The sequence below is a fragment of the Canis lupus genome, chromosome 16 (genome assembly GCF_003254725.2).
Source record: "Canis lupus dingo isolate Sandy chromosome 16, ASM325472v2, whole genome shotgun sequence".
Classification (NCBI taxonomy): Eukaryota; Metazoa; Chordata; class Mammalia; order Carnivora; family Canidae; genus Canis; species Canis lupus.
Window position 1 is genome coordinate 11,305,024 of NC_064258.1, and position 24,676 is coordinate 11,329,699.

The 24,676-nt window shown below is 55.5% G+C and overlaps 1 protein-coding gene and 1 pseudogene across 7 annotated transcripts in view; one reads left to right on the forward strand and one right to left on the reverse strand.

The window, feature by feature from the left end:
- The window catches only part of CCM2 (CCM2 scaffold protein), a 45,019-nt gene that overhangs the window by 9,952 nt on the left and 10,391 nt on the right, over nucleotides 1–24,676 (forward strand). For 2 of the 7 annotated variants that reach the window (XM_035699575.2, XM_025433891.3), the window contains exons 1-2: nucleotides 13,245–13,405; nucleotides 18,794–18,967. The exons of 1 other annotated variant lie outside the window; for it this stretch is intronic. In XM_035699575.2, coding sequence (XP_035555468.1) covers nucleotides 13,274–13,405; nucleotides 18,794–18,967 — 306 coding nt within the window. In that variant the 5' untranslated portion in view covers nucleotides 13,245–13,273. 4 more of the 7 variants (XM_035699578.2, XM_035699579.2, XM_035699577.2 and 1 more) reach the window with 4 other exon arrangements.
- Nucleotides 801–3,971, reverse strand: LOC112650537 (dnaJ homolog subfamily C member 8-like; annotated as a pseudogene).

Here is a 24,676-nt window from a genome sequence, read left to right on the forward strand (position 1 = left end):
CATTGTGAAACGACTGTTTATTTGTGGTAATATTTCTTGTTTCAAACTGAATTCTGATGCTAATATAGCCACACCACCTAGCTTGCTTTTTATTTTATTTTATTTTATTTATTTATTTTTTAAGCAGTGTGTGCTTAACTGCTTTAACTGGGTGATTTCCACAAACTATACAAGAAGTTTCTAACTGTCACAATTCAGTGAAGTACAAAACATGAAGTTATAGGCTGTGGGAAGAGAAGGCAACACCAGCGGTGGCACCTTCCAGTCCTGGTTGGTCTAGGAGTAGGGGGTGGGGAAGGTTTCATTTTCATCTCAAACTGAGCCCCACATTTCAATGTACAAAAGAATTACTCTGATCAGTATTAAATTGTATTGAAAACAAAATGGAATAAAAAGCGACTACTACTGTATGTTGGGGTGGAAATGGGAGGAAAGAAGGTGTCCTTCAGAGCAGGAGGGGAGACAGCTGGGGAAAGAAAGGTTCAGTGGCTGTGCCCTCCGGTGGTCACGCACACTGCTCCATTTTTACTTTTGGTTTCAGGAAGGTCCGATTTTTCTTCTCTTTCTTCCCCTTTGTATTTGCTTGGAAGCTTCACCAGCTGTCCACACGGCCATCTCTACTTTCCTCAGTTTTTCTGCCACTCCCTTCCTCGTTTGGCTTTTTCTTGAACTTCAATCTCTTCTTCCCTTTGTCACTTCCTTTCATGCATCTCTTTGGCTTCTCTCCTTTCCTTTTATTTTTTTAAAAGATTTTATTAATTTATTTCTGAGAGACACACAGAGAGAGGCAGAGACCCAGGCAGAGGGAGAAGCAGGCTCCATGCAGGGAGCCCGACATGGGACTCGATCCTGGGACTCCGGGGTCACGCCCTGGGTCGAAGGCAGGCGCTAAACTGCTGAGCCACCTGGACGTCGCCTCTCTCTTTCCTTTTAATTTCCAGCTCAGGAAAGAGTTTCATGGTCTGTTTATATACTGCTTGTTTGAACAGCTCAGGGTCATCCTCCTCCACATTTGTAGGTTTTCCTTCCTTCTTTTTTTTTTTCCTTCCTTCTTTAATTGCTTTTTTCTCTCTTTCTCAGTGTGTGCCACGTATTCTTTTCCTGCCTGAATTACATCCAGGGCCCTCTTCTTTTGTTCCTGATCCAGTTGCAACTTATAAGCTTTGTCCACAGCTTCAAAAGCCTTTTGTGCTCGATCAGCATCATCTTGGTTTTTGTCGGGGTGTACCAATATGGGTAACTGTTAAAATCTTTTTTATTTCTTCATTTGTCACTTCAGGATCTATCTGAAGAACCTCAAAAGGGTTCAGATTGAAGTAGGAAGAACCAGGACGGGTCAGTCTTTCAATCTGATTTTTGGATATTAGAACTGAATCTCCCTTTTCTATTTGTTTGACCTCACTGTAGGAGGTCATAAATGCTTCCTTGGTGCTCCCTCTGCCAGCTGAAGTCCCGCTCTCTCCTGGAGCCACCACTTCCCCGCCCCCTTTTTAATGGTTTTGAAACGCTCTTTATTGTCTAGGTGAACAGAAGATAGTGGGATTGTCTTTTCTGCTTCTGCATTCATTCTGTTGCTCTGTGTTGTTTTAGTTGAAATGTCCGAAGAAAATCTGGCCTCACACAGCCCTGTAGCTAGAAAAGGGACAAGTGTTATTTTATTTTATTTATTTTTAAATTAATAAATTTAAATTAATTTAATTTAATTTATGAGAGACACAGAGAGAGGCAGAGACATAGGTAGTGAGAGGAGAAGCAGGCTCCATGCAGGGAGCCCAATGTGGGACTTGATCCCAGGACCCCGGGGTCACACCCTGAGCCGAAGGCAGATGCTCAACTGCTGAGCCACTCAGGCATCCCAAATGTTTTCAAATATCCTTGCTCACATGGCACATTACCAGACTGTTGAATACCTGCCACACCTATAGATGAAAATGATATTTGCTAATAATTTGGGTTTTTCTTTTTTAATATTTTATTTATTTATTCATGAGAGACACAGAGAGAGGCAGAGACTTGACCCCAGGACCCTGGGATCATGACCTGAGCCAAAGGCAGACACTCAACCACTGAGCCACCAGTTGCTGTCTTTGTTTGTTTGTTTCTTTCTTTCTTTCTTCTTTCTTTCTAAAAGATTTCACTCATTTATTTGAGACAAAGAGAGAAAAAACACAAATGGGGAATAGGGGTAGGGAGGGGTAGCAGGAAAGGGAGAAGCAGGCTCCTCACTGAGCAGGGAGCCTGAAATGGGGCTCAATCCCAAAACCCTGAGATCATGACCTAAGCCGAAGGCAGATGCTCAAACCACTTAGCCACCCAGGTGCATCTGGGTTTTATTTTACAAAATGAACTTAAAAATTTTTTTTTTACTAAAAAATACATTTACAGCTCAAAAATAGGAAAATATCTTCAAGAAATGAATGTGAAATGAAAATGAAAAAATATGAAAAAATCCTGTCTGCCAGAAACAATTCTTGTTAGAGCTTTTCAGATTACTTTCCTATGTGTGTATACTTTTTTGTGTGCATACAGTTTTATTTTCTTGGTTTCATTTATTGCAAACACTTGTTTAATGCCCACTTGGTACAGTGCTTTCTGGGAAGTTGTCACCGCCTTCCCGAAACTCCTTCATCTTTAGGGGGCTCTTAGTGCCACAGGATAGACTGAGTGCTGTGACAAGGAGCACAGGGCAGTGGGTCAGGATGTGCACTTTGCAGAGTGCGTGGATTTTCTGAAGGGCCCTCTGTCCCCATCCCCTTGTCACTCAAACTCTGTCCTGTGGTTCTGTTGTTCCTGGAGAAGTAGGGCCCTGGCTGGCCCTGCTGGGCTGCTCCTTGTTGCCGGCATGGGTTTCTGTAAGTACACCTGGCGTGTGTAGAGACACAGTGATGGAGCATACCTTTGAGGTAAGTGTCAGGAACAGTGTGGTTTATCCTGGAAGGAGGTTGAAGAGTCAGGGTAACTGGTGACGGAGATCCCTTACGAAGATGGTTGTGTTTCAGGGCCTGTTATACAGACATTTGTTCCCCTACTTCTGGGGCAACCCCTCTGCATCTACTTAGAGCACTCTCACAAGTTTATTCTAGAGCTGGAATTTTGCTGTAATTGCCAGGGGCAGAAAACCCCGTGGCAGCACGCCGTGTCAGTGGTATCTTGTCACCTGGTGTACACAGAGGAGGCAGGCCACATCCACGAATCTCCTAGAGCTCCCTGCTTGGGAATCCTCATTTCCAGAGCTCCTCCCATGTGTTGGGAGCCTCCACGTCCTAAGGAACTTGTGCGTGGCTCCCTGGTGCCACAGCGTTTTGGGAGGGGGGGGCGCGATGGGACCATTGCAGGGGTACTGGATGCCCTGTCTGCCCCGTGTCCCCAGTACTGCGTCTGGCGGGGGCTCATCAGGGCCTCACCTCCCTCTGTCTTCCTCTGCGGCCGGGTCTGGTCACAGGAGGAGGGGGCGCCTCTGATGGTCTTCTGTTGGTTTTTGCATCCACTTCACTGCTCCGTTTCCCTGATCCCCAGGCCCCCTGTTCTTTCACATCTCGCCTTTGTTGGCCAACATCCTTACCTATATGATGCCGATCCTTCTGTTCATGTTCTTGTAAGATGCATGTTGTTTTCATGCCGCTTTACAGATCTTTGTATTTTGAAATAATTTCACACTTAAGAGCTGCAGGAGTAGAACCAGGAGCTCCAGTGTGCCCTCAGCCGAATTCACGAGCAGGTGGCGTCCTTGGCAGAAGCAGAGTGGCATGTGCGCAGCCCACCCCGGCTCTTGGCACGGCTGGGTGTCTGTGCGGGTCCCCCTGGCTTCTGTCACACTGCACCACACGCTCACCAAGGTGCAGCAGGTTGTAAAGGGCTCCCCTGTTGACCACCCCATCCCGTCGCTCTCTGGTTGCCTGTCCCAGGAGGCCAGGCCCTGGGGGATGTGCCATTGGCCTTGCAGCAGCCGTGCTCCCCGGAGGGGCCGTCATGTCATCCTGTGGGAGGAGCCCGCGGGGCACCCCGGGTTGTGACGTCGGGCCTGGCGCTGTGGACCCTCACGATCCCTGGTGCAGGTGGCTCCGGGCTCCTGTAGGAGGGGCGCAGCCCTGTGGAGCCAGCGGTGCCTGTGGGGTCCAGCCCCGTGCCTCCTCTGTGTGTGGGAGACGCTTGTCCTTCCGGGGAAGTGCCCATTCCCTCTCCTGCTGGGCTTCCCTTATGGGAATGCAGTTTGGGGGACCCCATCAGAATTGTGAAATGCACCCTGCTTTTAATTCTGGGGGCCCCCTCCTGTTCCCTCCAGGGCCCCCCGCTCATCATGCTCCCTGTTGGTGTCTGTGTGTGTGGCTTGGGTGCTGGCTGCCATCCTGCCCAGCGCCCGGGCAGCTCTTGGGGCAGAAGCGGGGACCAGGTAGGTTCTGGGGCATCCTGCGCTTCGGATGGGCCTGTTGCCGTGGGCTTGGCCTCACTGCCACCTGAACGGCCTTCTGGGGAGGTGGCTGCACACGTTCAGCTGCCCTGGGAGGAAGTAACCAAAGGCCCAGGTGAGGATGCAGGAGGCTGTGTATCCGGCTTGTTGGCGGCTCTGGGGCCAGGTGTGCCTGGCTCTGCAGCACCGTCCAAATGGCTCTCAGATGGCCGGGGGAGCGGGGCCTCGGGCTCCGCCCATGTCCCCATCCACCCTTTAGACGGTGTGCGTGCAGAAGGGACAGGTGACCCTGTAGGGGTTCTGTGGAAGCCATCAGTTGGCAGGGCTCTGTGCAGGATGGCTTCGTGTGGTGGCCGGTGAGCTCGGGGTGGGCGCCCATGGCCGGGCGGGAGGGGGCAGGCAGGCCGATTCAGTGCCAGGTGCTGCGGGGCCCTGCTGTTCGCGGGGGCCCGGCCGTGGGCGTACATCGGGCCTGTCTATGGGGCCGGCCGCTCTCAGCTGTGCGCTCGATGCCCGAGCATCTCCTGCTTACTGTGCCCGTGGAAACGGCCAGTGCAGATGTTGCACAGCCGGCATTCTAGTCAGCAGAGGGGCTGCTGGGGGCGCGGGGCGTGGGGGCCGACTGCACACCACAGCTCCTACACCCGGTGCGGTCAGGCTCGGCCGTCGTCTCCTCTGCCACCCTGTCAGCCGCACCCCAAGCCGGCTGTGCGTGTCCCTGGTTCTGGGGACAGGTGCGTGCTCTAGGGCTACAGTGAGCAGAAACATCTGAAATTGTAGGAGACAACTTCCTGAGCCACAGAAACACAGGCTAGAAGAAGTGGAGAGACGTCTTGTGTTTGGATGGCATGGTGGCCTGGTGACGGCGTCTCTTCCCCGTGAAAATGCCACAGACGTCTTCTCTGGAACAGACTCCTTGAGTGGAAGCTCACCTGACTTGGGAGTAAGTGAGAATAGCCCAGAAACCCTCTGGAAAGAAGAAGAGCGATGTGGGAACAAGTGCAGCAGAATGGGCGGTGGGGCCGCACCTCTGCTGGACTCTGTGGGGTTGTCCTGCGATGAGCTGCAGGAGCAGAAGGGAAAGTCAGCTGGAAGCCCCACTCTTCGGGGAACCGAGTGCTGGAGAGTGGTGCGGGGTACCTGGGTCACCGTCTAAAAAAACGATAAAATAGATCCATCCTTCGTACCGTACACCAGGATGAGCAACCAGTGGCTCAGATATTTAGATAAAAACAAACCAAATCATTCAGCCGTAAAAAAAAAAAAAAAAAAAGACCAAAAGACCCAATGACATAAGCATAAGTAAAGTAAAAAGACAAACCAAGAAAACATTATCTGGACCTTATAAAACACAAGGTAAATATTTCCTGAATTAGATGCTTCTAAAAAGAGGAAAAAAATGGCTAGGGGCTGAGAGGAGAGACACGGCAAGAGAGGGGGACAGACGGACACAGAAAGAGAAACACAAATGGTTTTTAAAAACGTGTGAAAAGGGGTGCCGGGTGGGCTCAGCTGTTTAGCGCTGCCTTTGGCCTGGAGCATGATCCTGGGGACCCGGGATCGAGTCCCACATCGGGCTCCCTGCATGGAGCCTGCTTCTCCCTCTGCCTGTGTCTCTGCCTCTCTCTCTCTCTCTGTGTCGCTCATGAATAAATAAATAAAATCTTTGGGAAAAAATGTGTGAAAATGGAAGTCAGACTCCTGAATAACAAGAGAAATGCAAATTCAGACTACTTGGGGCCACTGCCCTCTCCCCCCCTCCCCCAAGGCCAGCAGAAACCTTGGAGTTGGTTAGGCATGAGGGAAGGGGACCTGCACAAACCCTGATAAAGGCAATGCCTGGCTCACCTGGTACATTGACTGACCTAGCATCCCACTTCCCACCTGGTGTGTTGACTGACACAGCATCCTGCTTCCAAAGACCTACTCCAAGGACACTTTGGCAAAAACCGGATGTGGTTTGTGCACCAGGCTGTGCATTGTGGCCCTACTCTTTGGAACGAGGTGCAGATTCTTCAAGCTGTGCTATCCCCACATAATGGGTTTTGGGGCAGCATGGCCAGCCGGAGGGGTCCCCTGAGCCCAGTGAGTGGGCGCCTGGACATGCACCTGCAGCCATTCACTCTGATAATTTTTATACAGTTACCTGGAGGCAAGGAGGGTATGACCTCTGAGCATAGGCCTTGTGACTAAAACTATCTCCTGTTCTATACTATTATAAATTAAATAAAAGCTTCTTAAAATGTCACTTAAAAATGGAAAGCAGGGGGCAGCCCCGGTGGCTCTGTGGTTTGGCGCCGCCTTCAGCCTAGCACATGATCCTGGAGACCCGGGATAGAGTCCCACGTCGGGCTCCCTGCATGGAGCCTGTTTCTCCCTCTGCCTGTGTCTCTGCCTCTCTCTCTGTGTGTCTCTCATGAATAAATAAATTAAATTTATTTTTTTTTAAAAAAGGAAAGCAGGGACGTCTGGGTGGCTCAGTGGTTGAGCGTCTGCCTTTGGCTCCTGGTGCAATCCAGGGGTCCTGGGATCAAGTCCCACATCGGGCTCCCTGCATGGAGCCTGCTTCTCCCTCTGCCTGTGTCTCTGCCTCTCTCTGTGTGTGTCTCATGGATAAGTAAATAAAATCTTAAAAAAAAAAAAAGGAAAGCAAAATATGTATTAAAAATGGCATAAAGCCACAAAAAGTCATTAACCCCTCCAAGAAAAGATATTTCAAGTGCTGAAATCATAGATATGTGACAGCAGACCCCCAGTGGGATATATGTGGAGGATAAGAGCTAGAGAAGAGCCCCAAATAATTTTTTTTCAGTAATCATACCAGTAATAATACTGGTGGTGTCATTTTGCAACCATCACGTGTGTTTCAGGGTACAGGGGCAGTGTTGTTCTGTTAGCATCCATGCACACGAACTTCCAGGCCAGGGCACAGGCTTGGGCACACCAGAGGGGCCAATCCATAACCCTGTATCCCAGGTCGGATTGGAAACGGCACTCTGAAGTCTTCTCAGCACAGAAGCTTATGTCCTTATTCTGAAATTTCCTGGAGATACGTGCCACTGAGCATTCGTAGTGGCCATGGGACCTGAGACAGCCTTTTCCTCCAGAGGTGGCTGCTCCTTGGTCTGAGCTGTCCCTCTCCTGAGCTATCCCAGGTCTGAGCTGTCCCCTGCCAGAGCTGTCCCTCATCTGAGCTGCCCCCCAGCTATCTCCCGTCCAAGCTGTCCCCTTTCAGCTGTTCCCCTGTCTGAGCTGCCCCCCAGCTGTCCGTTCTGTCCCCCTTGAGCTGTCACCTGTCCGTTCTGTCCTCCCTGAGCTGTCCCCATGTCTGAGCTGCCCCCCCCAACCGTCCCCCGTCCATTCTGTCTCCCCCGAGCTGTCCCCCTGTTTGAGCTGTCCTCTGCCCTTGGCCAGATGTGGAGGCATCTGAGCGTCTGTAAGGCGACAGTGTGGATGGTTCCTGTTCACCAGGACGATTGTTAAGGAGGGTGTTCTGCACCAGCTGTGACCGGAGAGTAGGGGGGAGGTTGGACTTGGCTCTTCCGATGGAGCTGAGGACATGCGTGGGAGAGGCTGACGCGGGGCCTGCAGGTGAGACACTGCCTGCTCATGGGAAGTTTGTGCTGAGCCTGCTTTATTTGGGGAGTTGGGCGCCGGGTTTGTGTGCCAGTGTTGTGAGCCATAGAGGCCTTAGACCCCTGGTTGGAACTGGCATCCACCTTCCTCTTCCCACCTGCTCTCCTTTCCTTCTTTTTCTTTTAATCTTGTTTGTTTTGTCAGTTGATTTTCTTTAAAAAAACAAACTCCTTAGGGTCAGGTTATGTTTGGCACCTGTTCCCGAGTAGAATATTTCTTTTTTATTTCTTAATTTTTATTGGAGTCAATTACACATAGTCTTTGTGACTTTGATTACGTTTTACTTTATTTTATTTTACACCCGTACTGGGGCTCAAACTCAACCCTGAGCTCATGAGTCACATGCTCCACAGATGCAGCCAGCCCCCCAGTGGAGGATATTTCTTTTTCTTTTTTTTTTTTGAGATTAATTATTTATTTATTCATGAGTGACAGAGAGAGAGAGAGGCAGAGATGCAGGCACAGGGAGAAGCAGGCCCCATGCAGGGAGCCCGACGCAGGACTCGATCCCAGGTCTCCAGGATCACGCCCTGGGCCAAAGGCGTTGCTAAACCGCTGAGCCACCCGGGCTACCCAGATATTTCTTTTTGACATCTTAATTTTAAGTGTACTCAAGGGGGTGGGAAGCAACCTTCCCTCCTGGGTGCAGCATCTGTAGCTGGAAGGGGGTGCCAGTCTTCCTGGGTCACCCTGCCCCCATGCAGACTGGAGCTGTGGACCCCAGAGCTGAGGATCCCTGAGGAGGGGGCTGCGGAGGGGGCTGAGCTTGACCCCTGCTTCCCACCCCCTGGTACCACATGGACCACGAGCAGCTCCCGGGGTGGGGGCTGCTGGCCACCCAAGCCATCAGGAACCAGGATCATGTGTAAGAACCAGAAGACACAAGGTGACATGAAAGAAGATCCTATTGGATTCATTTCAAATTAGTATTCTCAGTTTGAATTCATGATGTCTCCTTTTATTTATTTTTTTATTTTAAATTAATATTATTTATTTATTCATATCAGAGACACAGGCAGAGGGAGAAGCAGGCTCCCTGCGGGGAGCCTGATGCGGGACTCGATCCCACAACCTCAGGATCACTCCCTGAGCCAAAGACAGATGCTCCACCACTGAGCCACCCAGTGCCCCACAATGTCTCTATTTAAAAGCACACCTTGGTATCCCTGGGTGGCCCAGCGGTTTGGCGCCTGCCTTTGGCCCAGGGCGCGATCCTGGAGACCCGGGGTCAAATCCCACGTCGGGCTCCCAGTGCATGGAGCCTGCTTCTCCCTCTGCCTATGTCTCTGCCTCTCTCTCTCTCTCTCTGTGTGACTATCATAAATAAATAAAAATTTAAAAAAATTTAAAACACACCTTTCTTTGGTGCACACACACCTGGAAGCATGACAGCCCGTTCGTGATGAGCACACCTGGTGCCTCAGGTTGGTCTCTGCTCTGTACCCAACGCGTGATCCAGCTGAGCAGGAAAATGTCCTTTCTGCTGCAGGGTCTGTCCTTCTGGGGAGATGTCCGTCTTGTTCTGTCTGGTGTTCAGACCCAGGTGTTCTGCTATCACACGGGGGTAGTGTGTCTGTGTCTTGACCAACTTTGGGTCTGTAGAGCTTTTTTTTCCCCGTATTTATTTATTTTAAGTAATGTCTGCATCCAACATGGGGCTCGAGCTCACAACCCTGAGATCAAGAGTTGTATGCTCCACCGGCTGAACCAGCCAGGCACCTCGATTTTCTAGAGTTTTAATACTTTTCTTTTTTCTTTGAAAGGAACCAAGCTTTTTTTTTTTTTTAATTGGAGTTCAATTTGCCAACATTTAGCATAACACCCAGTGCTCATCCCACCAAGTGCCCCCCTCAGTGCCCATCACCCAGTCACCCCCACCCCCTGCCCACCTCCCTTTCCACTACCCCTTGTTCATTTACCAGAGTTAGGGGTCGCTTGTGGTTTGTCACCCTCACTGATATTTTCATTCATTTTCTCTCCTTTCCCCTTTATTCCCTTTCACTAATTTTTTTTATTATTTTATTATTTTTTTATTTTTATTTTTTTAATTTTTTTTTCAATTTTTATTTATTTATGATAGTCACAAACACAGAGAGAGAGAGAGAGAGAGAGAGAGGCAGAGACATAGGCAGAGGGAGAAGCAGGCTCCATGCACCAGGAGCCCGACGTGGGATTCAATCCCGGGTCTCCAGGATCGCGCCCTGGGCCAAAGGCAGGCGCCAAACCGCTGCGCCACGCAGGGATCCCTAATTTTTTTTTTTTTAATTTATGATAGTCACACAGAGAAAGAGGCAGAGACACAGGCAGAGGGAGAAGCAGGCTCCATGCACTGGGAGCCCGACGTGGGACTCAATCCCGGGTCTCCAGGATCACGCCCTGGGCCAAAGGCAGGCGCCAAACCACTGCGCCACCCAGGGATCCCCCCTTTCACTAATTTTTATATTCCCCGAATGAATGAGACCATATAATGTTTGTCCTTCTCTGATTGACTTCTTTCACTCAGCATAATACCCTCCAGGTCCACCCACCTCGAAGCAAATGGTGGGTATTTGTCGTTTTTAATGGCTGAGTAATATCCCATTGCATACATAGACCACAGCTTCTTTATCCATTCATCTTTCTTTTTTTTTTTTTTTTTCCATTCATCTTTCGATGGACACCGAAGGTACCAAGCTTTCATCATCAAGATAGAACTTCTAGGGTCTTCAGCACATAACTTATGTAATGGACTCTTCCTTTCTGTTTTCTTTTGGCGCCCCCTCTGTTTTGTTTCTTTAAAGATTTTATTTATTTGAGAGAGAGAGCAAGCAGGAGAGAAAACGGGCAGGGGTGGGACAGAGGGAGAGGGAGAAGCAGACTCCCCACTGAGCAGGGAACCCGACCTGGGACTCGACCCCAGGACCCCAGGATCATGCCCTGAGCCCAGGGCAGAAGCTCAACCACTGAGCCCCCCACGTGCCCCCTCTCTTCTATTTTGACTTGGACCCATTGCTGTATTGGCTCAGTGTGTGACTCACCCTGTGACTTAGGTCGTCGTGTCCCTGGAGTCCACATCTTTTTCTCCTCTGGACACTTTTTCTTTTGCTGGTAGTACATCCTCTAGTATGTTTTTCAAACAGTTTTCGGGTATAAACATGCCAAGGCACTTTAAGTATGGACATAACATTATTTTCCTGAACTTGGATAGTTTGGCTTCATATAAACTGGTAGGTTCAAAATTATTCCAAAGCTTTATGGGGGTGCTGCTCTGATCTCATTCCAGGACAGGAGGCCTTTATGTCTGCTCTCGGACCCTGTAGGAGGCTGAGTCGGCATGTCTGGGGTCCGTCTGTCCAGTCGGCCTTGGTACGAAGCCATTTCCGCCCATAGAGCACGTCTTTCATCGCTGTCTCCAGAATGAAGGTCACCAAGAGATTTTGTGGGTCTGGCTTCTGTGGCCTATGGCGTGTGTTCCAGGACAGGGCGAGCAAAGTTTTCATGTGAAAGGGCAAGGTAGCAACTGTTGGGTCTGCTGGCCCAGGGCTGGAATCTGGGACATTGGGAGGTGCTCTGGAAGCAGAGAGGAAGCACATTTCCATGACATTTTCCCAGGTGGAGGGCATGACCTGACAACCAGTAAGTTTGTGACATGGCCCTGCCGGGAATGGGGTGGGGGTTGTTGCAGGGGCTGGCGCGGTGTGTGGGGTTGGGTTAGCGCTGTAGGCATCCTGGCCAGAACATCTGTCTGTAGGAGGTCTTGGCAGTGGGCTGCGTCCCAGGCCCGGTGTGGTTTCAGCCACACCGTGTCAGCATCGGCCTTCTCCTGGCACCCGCATCTCCATGCTCACACCTGTCATTCCGCAGGGCCCTTGCTCGCCGTGTGTCACCCTTGTGTTTGGGGCTCAGTCCTCCCCAAACACCTGCAGGTGGCCCATGTGCGTCCCTGTGTGTGGTCTGCGGCATTTACCTGTGTGCTTACTGGCCTTGCTCTTGCTCGCCCAGCAGGCCACCGTAGCATCTGTGGATGCAGGCTGCCCAACTGGTGGGCACCGCTCTGCACCTGCCGTCAGCAGCCACTGGAGACCAGGGCCTTCCAGTCTTGCTGTGCAGGGGTGGCTTCGGGAAAGGACACGTCCTCATCCGGGCCGCCCGCCGCCCTGAGTCCCTTGGGAGGTAAAAGGACGGCAGTCCAGTGGACGCTGGGTTTTTCGGAGCGCATCCGGTTCAGTGCCACCTTCCCATCCTGTGGCGCTTTCTCCGTCTGCGGTGTGTGTGCTCGTCACCGGGGCACGGAGTGATCGTCTCGGAGCCCTCGGCCATCTCAGAGTTTTGAAGTGCTGAACTGCAGGGCAGTTTAAGTGGAACCGCATGAAATGGCCATGTTCATGGGCAAAAGCTGTTGAAAGCCAGCACTTCGGTGTGGTTCATCATTATAACTTGTGTTGTGATCGTCAAGTCTGTTGATGTGTGTGAGCACACTCAGTCACCCTGATCAACAAGATGCTTACTCAGTGGCCTTTCTTGTGGGCAGGCTGTTCTGGAATGTTCTGTGTCAGGCCTCCCTACCAGCACCCCACCTTCTGCTTTTCTAGGTGAGAGGGTTGACCCTGAAGAAGTTGAAGGGAACTTGCTTGGAAATGTGCTCTTCCGTGTCACGTGGGGACACAAACTTAGGGGTCCCAAGGGAGGCACAGGCTCTCGCAGGCTGGGGACTCAGAAGGTGGGCCAAGCTGTGCACCTGGGGCAGAGGGGACCTCACGCATGGGGGGCGCCCCCCAAGTGGTCAGACAGGAGCCCCGTGGGTCATTCTTTGCAGAACGGTTGGAATTCCAGAATGATGACCTTCTGTAGCCCCGTAGCAGTGGCTGGACACGCGGGGAGCCGCCGTGGGCACCTACTGCCCGCAGCGCGCGCTGCTCTAGCCGTCTTGTTCAGGGCTCGCGACCGTTTGGATTTTGGCAGCAGTTGGAGGGCACCGCCCGCCTCTTACCCTCCTTAACAAACTAAACAGCTTCAGTGGGGTTTGCAGGAGGAAGCTGTGGTTTCTGGTCTTCCTGTTCATTCACATGTTTTTTTCAGAGGGAGGGCTAACATCTGACCATATTTTTCAACAAGATCAGCAGTGAACAGAGGAGAATGCACAGTAATTATCAGCACAGGGGGAGGAACCAGACTCCTCCTCAGACTTTCCAGCGGGTGCCCCATGGACAACGAGGTAGGTGCGAGCCCAGTAGGGACGGAGCCACCAGGATGAGCGTGTGGGCCCAATCGGTGCCCTGGGAAGAGGGGAGGAGGGTTCCTGCTGGCTTCCGGGCTGGAGGAGCACTGGTGGGCAGCAGTTGCTGGGCCCACGAGGAGGGTCGCCCTGCCTTAGCCCAAGAGGTAGGAGGCTCAGGGTCCCATCTGCGGGTGAAGAGCGGGTCTCAGGGGGATTTGTGGCTGGTTGGGACCTAGGATCTGAGTGGGAACAGGATTTAGGGAAAGGACGAAGAAACATGCCCTCCGTGCTGTGGCCAGGTCCCCACGGGAGGCGCCTGCACGGTTGGGTGCTGCTGAGCAAGCCATCGAGGCCCAGAGGATGGCGCTGAGGGCGCGGACCTGCACCTCCCTGGGTCTCTAGGCACCTCAAGCATGTCCCTCTTCTGTTGCTGGGCCCCTCGTACCAAAGATGTTTGTAGAGAGTGAATGTGCCGACCTGGGTAGCCCAAACACTGGGAGTTAGTTGGCACTAACAAGAGCACTTGGGGGCGAGCCTGGGGGGCACCTGGTAGGCTCGGAGGAGTGCACGACCCTTGGGGTCGTGAGTTCAAGCCCCACGTTGGGCGTAACAGTGACTAAAAAATACAATCTTTAAAAAAACAAAAAAAAGGTAGGCAGGGTTGCAGTGCGGTGGGAACCGACACACTCTTTGTGGTGAGGTTCCCAGGAGGGGGTTTGACGCACAGCTGCGTGCGCCCGCTGACCTGCCTGGCTGCACGGGACCATGGCCTCGGGTTCGTGCCAGAGTGGGCCCGCCAGCTGTCTGCCTGCCTCCCGCTCAGAGCCTCCCCGAGGCCAGCCTGTAGCCCCACGTGGTCCTGTCGCCAGCTGGGCCCAGGGAGGCACCAAGGCTCCTGCGCATTGCAGTCCCGGGCTGGGCGCCTGCGACGCCCTCGCTAGACATCTGCTGAATGCTGGACTCAGGGATGCCCACGGCCCTGCACTGGGAAGCTGTCTGGGGGCAGGTTTGTGTTGAGAACTAAAGGATCAGATAAGATACATCCTTGAGAACCTGTGAACCTGCACCGAGGCGTCCTGGGTGCTTGGGGCGTCCCCTCCCCTGCTGGCCCCTGGGGACTCTGTGCACAACACTCTGAGCCTCCTCCCGCCATGCACTTGCAGCCAGCTGGCGTGTGTCACCTCCTGGTCAGCTCTGGTCCCTGAGCGGAGACCACTGCCACACATGTGCTGGTGCTGGCTTCACAGGGATGCATTGCTTGTCCTAAGTCAGATGCTCTGGTGGTGAAGTCAGCCTCTGAGGGTTTGTGTAGGAGACACCCCAGGTGATCTGTGAGCCTGCTTCAGCCCAGCCGTCACGGCCGGCCTGGCACCTGGGTGCTCCTCCAGGAAACAATCCGCGGCCAGACCGAGTGTGTGTTTAAGGGCAACCTCTTGGTCCCCAACTTCAAAAGCGGTTTCAAGCAGAAGATGGAAAATACTAGAAGAACATGGTAAGGATTGAGGGCTGGTTCTCAAGCCAGTCCAGAAAGTTCCCCCGCATTCCTGGAAGTGGCCGGTGTTCTGTGTGCTGCAGAAGCCCCGCCTCCCTGCCTGCCTGTACCCTGGACCCGCAGGGCCCCATCTCGTCACAGAAGACTTGGGCACCAGTGGGCCCCTGGCCACTCCCAGTTCCGGGCTCTATCCTTGGAGGGAAATCGTGCTCAGCATCTCGGGTTCCCTTCGGGGGGCTGCGTTAGTCCTCGGTCTTCCGCGGTCAGGGATTACGAGATCATTTTGGCAATGATGATGGACATCAGTGCTCAGTAGAAATTCCTGTCGGGTGAAGAATGAGCGCTGGCACCCCGATGACTGCTTTTAAAACTCACCGTCTCGATCAGGAGAATATTCCTGCAAGTTAAAGGATCTACGATGGTTTTTGAGAGACCTGCTTCCATGTGACAGGATGTTCCATCGCCTCTCTGTGTGTTAACTAGAACTTCGCCTTACGTTTTCGTGTTCGGAAGCCGCCTCCGTCCCCAGACCCGGGGTCCCTCTGGGTTGCTGTGTTTCTGGAGGGGCGGCGGGGCCCAGCTGCCTGCGGCACTTGTGTGGGGCAGCCGGCCGTCCTGTGCTGATGCAGGGGCAGATGGCAGTGGGAGGGGCAGGTGTGACATGACCTGTTTCTTTACCTGGTGGCTTCAGCGTGCCTCTCTCCAGGAAAGCCCACGTGCCACTTCGCTGCTGGAGACATGAGAGGGCATGTGGTGCCCGGGCACTTGGAGCTCAGCGGCCAGGCTGGAAGCTGTGTGCTCCTGGGTGCCCCCACAGGGTCGTGCTAGGCCAGTGGGTTGTGTGGGGGCCCTGCAGGGTGGGTCCCTTGTTGCTGGGGTGGCATCCCCAAGGCAGAGCGGTTGGCACTAAAACACACCCTTTGGGTCATCAGGCCAGCGTTTCCGTCATGAACTTAGTGCCTGTTCAAAGAAGCATCGGCTTCTTTCCCAGCCTGATGACCCTTTTGCAGTAGGAGTGGTCTCACTCCCCCACGGGGCCTTCCCCACGCTTGGCCTTATGGGGACCGAATGCTCACTGAGCAGTGCTTACTCCTCCCTGGGGGCTGGGGTCCCATGCGGGGTCCCAAGGCGTGGAGGCAGAGGAGGCCTCTGGAGTGGGCTGTCCGGGTTTCCTTGGGCCGTGGGGACCAGACGGGGGCCGAGGACCTACCTGCAGAGGGTCTGTCTTCAGGGTGGGCTGTATGGCTGAGGCCCCGGGGTCTCTCCCAACCCAGACCCCTTGGGCGTGAAGATTGATTTCCTGAGCTGTGTCTCAGCCTCCAAATAACAGCGTGAGTTGCATGCAATTTGTGGACCTGGTGACACAACGTGGGCTTCATGGCGAGAGGCTGACCTTGGCCAACCTCTCTTCTGAGTTCACTTCCCATTGGTCTCGGGAGAGAGGGTTAATGAGGTGGGAACATGTGTGAGCACTTGCGTGTGCCACTGCATTCAGACTCCCCCTTGGCCTGCACCCTGGATGGTCACCATCCAGGGGGTGAGCTTTGTGGGGTCACCAAGTAGAAATGGTATAGGGACAGATGTCTGCGCCCGTGTGGGTTGTACAGTTCCGGAGAGTCGAGGTTTGCATGAGCCTGCCTCAGTTTCCCTGTAGCCCTGGGGCAGTGTGCGCCTATCACAGGAACCTAGAGGTGCTCTGTGTGCAGAAGCCAGGGGTTGGGAGGGGCCCTGCCTACTGGGGTGCAGGCAGAGAGGCAGCCCCAGTTCCGCATGGCCTTGCCTGCTTGGGGTAGGGCGTAAAGCGTGGTGCTCACGTTACTAGATTTCTGGGGTAATTTTCTTTCTTTCTTTTTTTTTTTTAATATTTATTTATTCATGAGAGACAGGCAGAGACACAGGCAGAGGGAGAAGCAGGCTCCATGCAGGGAGCCCGCTGTGGGACTCCATCCTGGGACCCCAGGGTCACGCCCTGGGCTGAAGGCAGGCGCCCAACCACTGAGCCACCCAGGGATCCACATCTGGGGTCATTTTCAACTTGAATTTACTGTAGGTGTTTGGCTGGTTGTAGGTGACCGTTTCCCACCATTCCCCACGTGAGCCGCCCACAGCATCTGCCTGTTTCCATGCCCCAGGCTTTCAGCGGAGCACCCCTGCTCTTGGCCATGCCCCTAAATTGTGTGGGGCTGAGAATCCCAGAGGCTGAGGACAATGGGGCCTGGACAGACCCCACGGGTGGGTGGGCTTCTCGGAGTTGCTCTGTCCTTCCATGTGACCATCCATCCGTGTGCCTATGAGGGTCATGTTATGGTGACACTGGGCATCTTGTCTCAGCTGAAGTGTGCCAGCTGCAGGCAGGAGCTGCCCTCATCTTTACATAAAAAACCTGGTGAGATGGAAAATTGGAAATCTAATAGAGTGGAGAGGCAAGTAAATTGAAGCTCTGCATGGACATCATCCAGCTTTGGTGGTAGCCCTGTGGGTCTCTGCATGGATGGATGTGGGGAGTAGGAACCAGGAGATGCTCCAGGGCGGGTGGGAGTGCTCCAGGATAGGGCTGCTCCAGGACGGGGAGGCGGGTGCTCCAGGACAGGAAGGGGGATGCTCCAGGACGGGGATGCTCCAGGATGGGGAGGGGGTGCTCCAGGATGGGAAGGGGGATCTTCCAGGATGGGGAGGGGGGTGCTCCAGGATGGGGAGGGCATGCTCCAGGACAGGGAGGGGGGTGCTCCAAGGTGGGGATGAGGGTGCTCCAGGACGGGAAGGGGGATCTTCCAGGACGGGGAGGAGGTGCTCCAAAGTGGGGATGGGGATGCTCTAGGATGGGGTTCTCCAGAATAGGGAATGTGTGCTCCAGGATGGGGAGGGGGTTGCTCCAGGACGGGGAGGGGGGTGCTCCAAGGTGGGGATGGGGGTGCTCCAGGATGGGTATGCTCCAGGATGGGGAGGGGGGTGCTCCAGGACAGGGAGGGCGTGCTCCAGGACAGGGAGGGCGTGCTCTAAGGTGGGGATGGGGTACTCCAAGGTGGAGATGGGGGTGCTCCAGGATGGGGGGGTGCTCCAGGATGGGGGTGTTCCAGGACAGGGAGGGGGTGATGCTGCAGAGTGTGCTGTGGGTGCAGGGTGTGCTGAGAGACACTGAGGCCTTGGCTGCCTTTGCGGGGGGTCAGTGCACCTGTTCACCTTCCGCCCGTGAGGCTGACCTGCTGGTGAGGAGCTTTGTGGCTTCAGGGGTCACAGCATCGGTTTGCGCGGGATGCAGCTGAGCTTCCCCACGTGCAGGAGGAGCGAGCAACAGCTCGTGAGGTCCTTCGGTGCCAGAGGCCCCTAGCTTGTTTCTGTAAGTCTGGGTCTTGGCTGGGGTCGGGCACTCAGCCGTCTGGCAGGTGAGCGGCTGCCTCGGTCTGGGGGGCCTTCGTGTCCCTGTGTGGTGTTGGCTCCCTGCCCAGGCCACGTGTCAGTGTTTTAGTTTCTTTGGTTTGCATTCCTTTGGCCTGTGGGGAAGCAAGGAGCCTTGCCGTCCATGTGCAGGTGTGCAGTGACCATGGCAGGTGAGGGGCTCCTTTGGAGAGTCATGGGAAGGGACACCCGGCCCACCCTTGGGCCCCCCGGCTCTTGCTGTGTAGGTTTCCTGTGGTTGGAAGACGAGCCTCCAGCGGGCGGGCGGGGTCGCCTGGTGTGGCCAGCGAGGCCCTGGCAGCAGGAAGGGCATGTGCAGGCAGTCCACGGGCGTGGACGTGAGGCAGCGGGTGGGCTCTCGGCTCTGTTGAGGCCGTGGCACCTGCTCCGGGGTCCTGGAGCCAAGGGACCCGCCTCAGCCGGGGCCTTGGGTGGCGCCACATTCCCGGCTTCTGGGAGGATTGTCCCCTTCCCACCACCTCCTGAGCCATGAGGCTACTCACCTGCAGAGCGCGCCCGGCCGTTCCCGGCGGTCTTGGGGTCCTCCTCCCCAGGCCTGTGTGGGGACCGTGGCGGTGGCGCGGCCATGTCTACTTGTGCGCTGTGGGGGCCACGCGAAGCCTTCGTGAATAACACCTCCAACCCTTGCCGTTTCTGCCTGCAGCCTGGAATTGTGTCGCCATTTAAACGAGTATTCCTAAAAGGTGAAAAGAGTAGAGATAAGAAAGCCCACGAGAAGGTGACAGAGCGGCGCCCTCTGCACACCGTGGCGCTGTCCCTGCCTGAGCGCGTGGAGCCCGACCGACTCCTGAGTGATTACATCGAGAAGGAGGTGAAGGTAAGTCCTGCATGGCCGAGCGCTCACCGCCTCTCCTCCCGCCCGCTGTCCCGCCTGTGCTGGCCTGTCCACGGGGCGACCATGCCCATGCACCACGTTGCTGTCTGCTGGCCTATTTCTGGCTCTTTCTGCAGGAGCAGCCACCTCCTTTCTCTCGAGGGTGGGCGTGTTTGTGTTCGCGTGTGGGGTCACGGCTGAGGACGCAGGCCTGCCGCACCCTGGCCCATCCTGTGCGCGGGCAGCTGCGGATAAGTGTGCCCCCCCCAACTCGCTGGAGTGACAGTGAACCAGGGACAGGGACTGTGGCCTCGGGGTCAGTGTGGTGGTGACGGGTCCAACAGGAGCGTGGCACCTGCGCTTGGAGAGGGCTGGGGAAGGTGGGGCTGCAGGGCTCGCGGAGGCTGCACAGGTCCAGCCTTGACTCCCAGGCTGGGAGGGGTGCGGGGCCGCTTGTGTCCTTGGAGGGGTTTCTGCTTTCATCTAGTCCTCAGGTGATGGGGGACGTGGGTGGCGTCCCCAGCAGAGACAGGACTGGGGAGGCCCGGGTGTGGGGATGGTGGGCAGGGAGGAGGGTCGGGGTGGCCCCGAGTGAAGACAAGGATGTGGAGCCCTCTCCCTCCCGAGCCTCCAGGACCCGGCACGCGGGCCGGTCCCATATGGGGTCCCCAAGGTGCTTTCACGGGGCATCCGGGGCTACTGGCCAGCGGTGCTGCCCACGCACATGGCCTCTGTCGGCAGTGTGGATTCACATGTGCTCAGGGTGGTAGAGCCCATGACAAACACAGGAGGCAAGTGGGAATGTGGCCACCCTGCAGGAAGGTGGGGAGAGGTAAGAGCATATTCTGGGAACTCTGATGTAACAGGGTCCACTTTTCAATAAGTGGTGTAGACGGGAGCTTTTGCAATAATAGCTGTGGCGATGAGTGTCTTAGAACATTCACTAGGGGCTTGAACGCCAATCAGGAGAGGTCCCCAGAAAGGATGACCAGAGTTGAGGAGAGAGGGAATTAGTGGGCAAAGGAATGAGAGCAAAAGAGGTTTGTAGGATCGACCCAGGGGTCCGGCAGGTGTGGAAGAGGGGAGGCGGCCTCCAGACGGTGACGCAGGACCTGTCGCAGTCGACCACTGCGACCTCGCAGGACCTAGGAGTCCCGGCACAGTGACTGGTGATGCACGGGAGGACGTGCTGCCTCACTGCATGGATCCCCCCAGAGGTGGAGACGCGGGTCCAGAGCCAAAGGATTCCGGGCGTGGTGACAGAGGGCAGGCCCCGCAAGACTCAGGACTGGGCCTACGTGCCTCTGGGAGACAGGACGAGGGGCTTTCTGTGTTTGGGGGTGTCAGAGCCGTGTGTGAGGACGGGGTGGGTGTGGGGATGGGGGTCCCTGTGAAACCCAGAGAAATAAAAGAGATTTCTGCTTCCAGAGAGTGGGGTGCACATGCCTCTCCCTGGGCCTCTTTGCACGATGAAGGTCCTGGATGTTGTACATGCAGCAGCCATAAGAGAGGTCTGCAAAGTGGACAGAAGCAGAGCAGCAGGGACCTGGGGCCCCAGGTGAGGCCCCCAGCTTCCCTCTCTCCCCGTGTATCCCAGGCTTGGAGTTGAGGACGCCAGCAGCCCAGAAACAGGAACTGGTGCAGACAGACCCCAGTGAAGGCCGCCTATCTGCCTGACAGACCAGCCAAGGCTGAGCCGGGGCCTGCGCCCACCCTGGAGGAGGCCCCCGATGAGCACAGGAGGGACTGGGGTGTCCTCGGCGGCTGCAGGGGGACCAAAGCACGCTTTCCAGCACATGCACCTTCGGAGAGGCCAAGACACTGTTCAAGAGGTTTGTGGCCGAAATGTCATTCATTGGGCAAAAGAGAAACTTGGAGATTGAAGAAGCTGAGTGAGTGCACACAGCAGGGTAAAGCCCGAGGTCTTGGGAACAGTGAGCAGAGCACTTTATCCAAGGGGAGAATGAGGTGACAGCTGCCCCGGGCCGTGAGGGGCAGGAGTGGCGGCCAGACCTCCTTTGGGTGCTGGGCCCTGGGGTCGGGTGGAGGAGAAAGTGGAGGACCGCACGCGGGCCAACATACCCACCAGCTCCTTGGGAGCGCTCCCTGCCGTGTCCGTCCTGTGGGTTTGAATCATTCTGTAACCACTGAGGACACTGTGGCTTGTGTGGAGTGTCCTGTCGGAGGGTTTCAGCCTGCATGCTCCCGCTGGAGGAGTCCCTCTCGTGTTCGAGGAATGGGCACCAGCGCTGTGTCCTCTCCCGGAAAGAGAAGGTGCGGGGTTACCCTGTGAAGGGACGTGAGCCTGGCGTAGGATTCCAAGAGGGAACCCATCCCGTCAACAGGCGAAGGCATAACTCTCATGGGATCCTATCAACTGATGCAGAAAAAGCATCCAACACCACTCATGATGAAAAAAACTCAGAAAAACAGGATGTGTACATGAGCAACAATATTCGTTCAAGGTGGGCAACAGACTTAAAACAAAACACCATTTACTTATGGTTACTTAAGAAACGGGAAGACCAGGATACAAATGGAGCCAAACTCATGCGGGGTTTGCTGAGAGCGCCCAGTAGGGATGCAGGGAAGCACTGGTCTGCGTGTCCCGCCTTGTTGGTGGGTGGTGGACCGAGCCCGTCGGTGTGTCACGTAGCCCTGGACCCGTGTGCAGCTTAACATCATTCTTCCCAAAATCCCGGTGAGGTCTTTGTAGATGTGAAGATTTCTCTGAAGTGCGTGTGGAAATTCAGCGGAATCGCTGAGACAGCCTGGGAAGAGGAGGAGCCAGGCCTCTGCTCTTGTGACGTATCAGCAGAGGGACCCACACGGTCGGCGGGCGGGTCGAGAGCCCGAAACACACCCACACGGACGTGCCCAGTGCGATTTTGACGAAGCACAAACACAGTGTACGGGGGACGGATAGTCATCTCGGACGGTGCCGGGGCTGCTGGACACCCACGGAGGAACCGTGAGCCTCACCCCACGCCCCACCCGTATGTGCATTCAGGACGTGCTGGGCTTGGCCGAGATGCCGTGGGCAGGACAGGGTACCCCGTCCGTTGTCACCAGGAAAGAGCCTTGCCCTCCCCGAGGCTGGCCTGCCACCCCGAGCCAGTTGGCCTGTCGTAGACAGTGCCGTAGCGGGGCCACAGAGTCTGCCCGTGCGACAGAGTCTGCCGTGCGCTGGCGTGTTCTTGGCCAGGTGAGTGCAGCCCGGCCTCTGCCTTCCATCAGCTGTGCATATGGTGCGTCTGTGCCAGGCTCCTGTGGCTCTTAGGGTAGGACCGGGACCCTGCTTCTGTCCCTCTTGGAGGGGGATGGGAACGGCTCCTGGTGGCTTTGGAGAGGAACGTGTTTGTGCCGTGAGCTCACCTGTTCTCACAAAGAGCCCATCTGGCTCCCTTGTGCCGGCCCCGGCCCTGGCCCCGGCCCGCCGGTTCTGCAGAGCCGGGCTGCCCACGGGTGGAGCCTGCCATCCCGGCGCCACGTCCATCTTGGAGGGCAGCACACGCCTCTGCTTTTGCCACAGGTGGTGACACTCTCTTTGGAACCGTAGCCAGGGGCAGCAGCGGAATGAATTTCAGGGGCTGCCACGTGGCCTCCTGGACCTCGGTAGCCCCTGCATTCTGGAGGCTAAGTACACCCCCTCCTTACAAGGGGGGCATGGGTCTGGAGGCCAAGGATGCACTGTGTGCACGTGGGTCTGGCCCCTGCATCCCTGTCCCTGCACGACCTCGTGGACCATCTGGGGCCCGGGGTGCTGACATCGTCTCCAGACCTGGGAGGGAATTCCCGTTCCTCAGGGTACGGTGGCTCAAGAGAGAGGCTAATCCCTTTGGGACAACTGGGCATCTCCGCAGCACACCTCCCTGGGCCCCGCGGGTGCCTTCTCCTGGGGCTTCACCCCTCATTCGGCCACCTTTCTAGGTCTGGAACCCGTGTCAGGGAGCTGAGCCTTTGTGCCCAAGCTGTGCCCTCAGTGTCGCTCCCATCTGTGTACATTAGGCGGTGCCCCAGGCTCATGCTGTGGGAGCCGGCAACGTGGCCCCTGTAGGCCGCACCCCACTGCCGCTCCGTGGCCATGCCTGCTACTCCCGCGGCTTGGCACTTCTGCCCACCACCGCTCCTCCTCTTGTCCCCTTGCTCTGCGGCGCCCGGTTCTGTGAGCCTCTCCTGCCATCAGCTGCGCCTCTCAGAGCTGCTCATTCTCCAGAGTGGGGTGTCCTCCCGGCCCTCCCGAGGAGCATGGGGAGCAGAGCGTGAGGTTCCCTGTCTGACGCGGGAACCCATCCAGTGGGCCCCCCTGTGAGCCTCACCCGCAGTTCACCATGGCCGCTGTGCGACCTCTGCTGTGTTCCATGCGGGCCTCGCTCTTGTCAAGGTGCTGGCAGCTGGACGTCTGTGTGTGTGGGGGTCCCCGCAGACCCCCTGCCCCATCTGTGTTCCGTCCTCAGTCATGGCCTCATACCTGCTACAGGCGGATGGGGTGGACCCCGAGAAGAGTGAGCAGTGTCCACACAGGATGTGTGTGTGCACGTGTGTATAGGAGGTGTCGGCTGTCTTCCAGCAAGTAGGAAAAGGCCACTTTTGCAGGCCTGGGGCATTGATAAACTGGGTACCCACCCTTGTGTCTCCGTCCCTGTGTGGAAGTCCTCCTGCCTTTCCATCAGACCCCACTCTGCTGCACGGGTCTTGCCGAGTGAGGCTGGGGTGGCTGGATGTTGTCTGGACGCCACCTTAGGGTCGGTATAAACACAGCCTTCTGTTGTGTCCCGTCAGCAGTGATTTTTGGAAGCACTTTCTGTGTTTGGAGCTAGAGCATGAGCTCGGCAGCATGCCTCTGCGCTGGCTGTGGTACCTAATGGTGGTCGGAGCGGGGCAGGGTGAGTGGTGCCCAAGACAGCCTGGCCATATCGTCTTCCACCTCGGTGAGGCGGGGCCCTTCAGCAGATGTCACTGCTAGTCACACGTCCCCTCAGGCTCTCTCATGCTTCGTCGCATTCACCCCTCTATAGCCGTGCCTTTGATGTGCTGGGATTAGTGGTCGGCCCCAAGCCCTGTACCCTTTCCCCTTGGTGGGTGTGGGCCAGCTGCTGCTGGCCTGCTAGGGCATGGGGGTAATTGGGGTTGGCCAGAGGACCTTGCAGGACGACGAGCCCAGTGCAGTAAGTGCTGTCCAGGAGCACACCCTGTCCCATCCAGAGCTGCAACAAGGACGAAAGCTGCAATCTTCTTTTATTGAAAATATTGTTTTACCAAGAAATATGTTATAGTGAAGGAAATCTCCAATGGTGGCTCCCCTTCCTATGAAGAAAGTGGAATCCTCCCCAGAGACTGGTCGCTGAGCAGAGGCATGGTGGCGCTGAGAGAAGGGGAGGGGATGGTGACATCATCCCCCCAGGCCATACAGTGGGGCCCGTCCCCACGCAGTCCTGCACACACAGCACCTGGGCACCATCATTTCAGCAAAGTGCTGAACCGGCAGCGATGGTTCACAGATGTGATCGTGTTCCTCAGGATTCAAAAAGTTGTTAGCAAATGAAGTTTTTTTTTTTGAAGATTTTTATTTATTTATTCATGAGAGACACAGGCAGAGGGAGAAGCAGTCTCCATGCAGGGAACCCGATGTGGGACTCGATCCCAGGACTCCAGGATCACGCCCTGGGCCCAAGGCAGACACTCCAACCGCTGAGCCACTCAGGCGCCCTT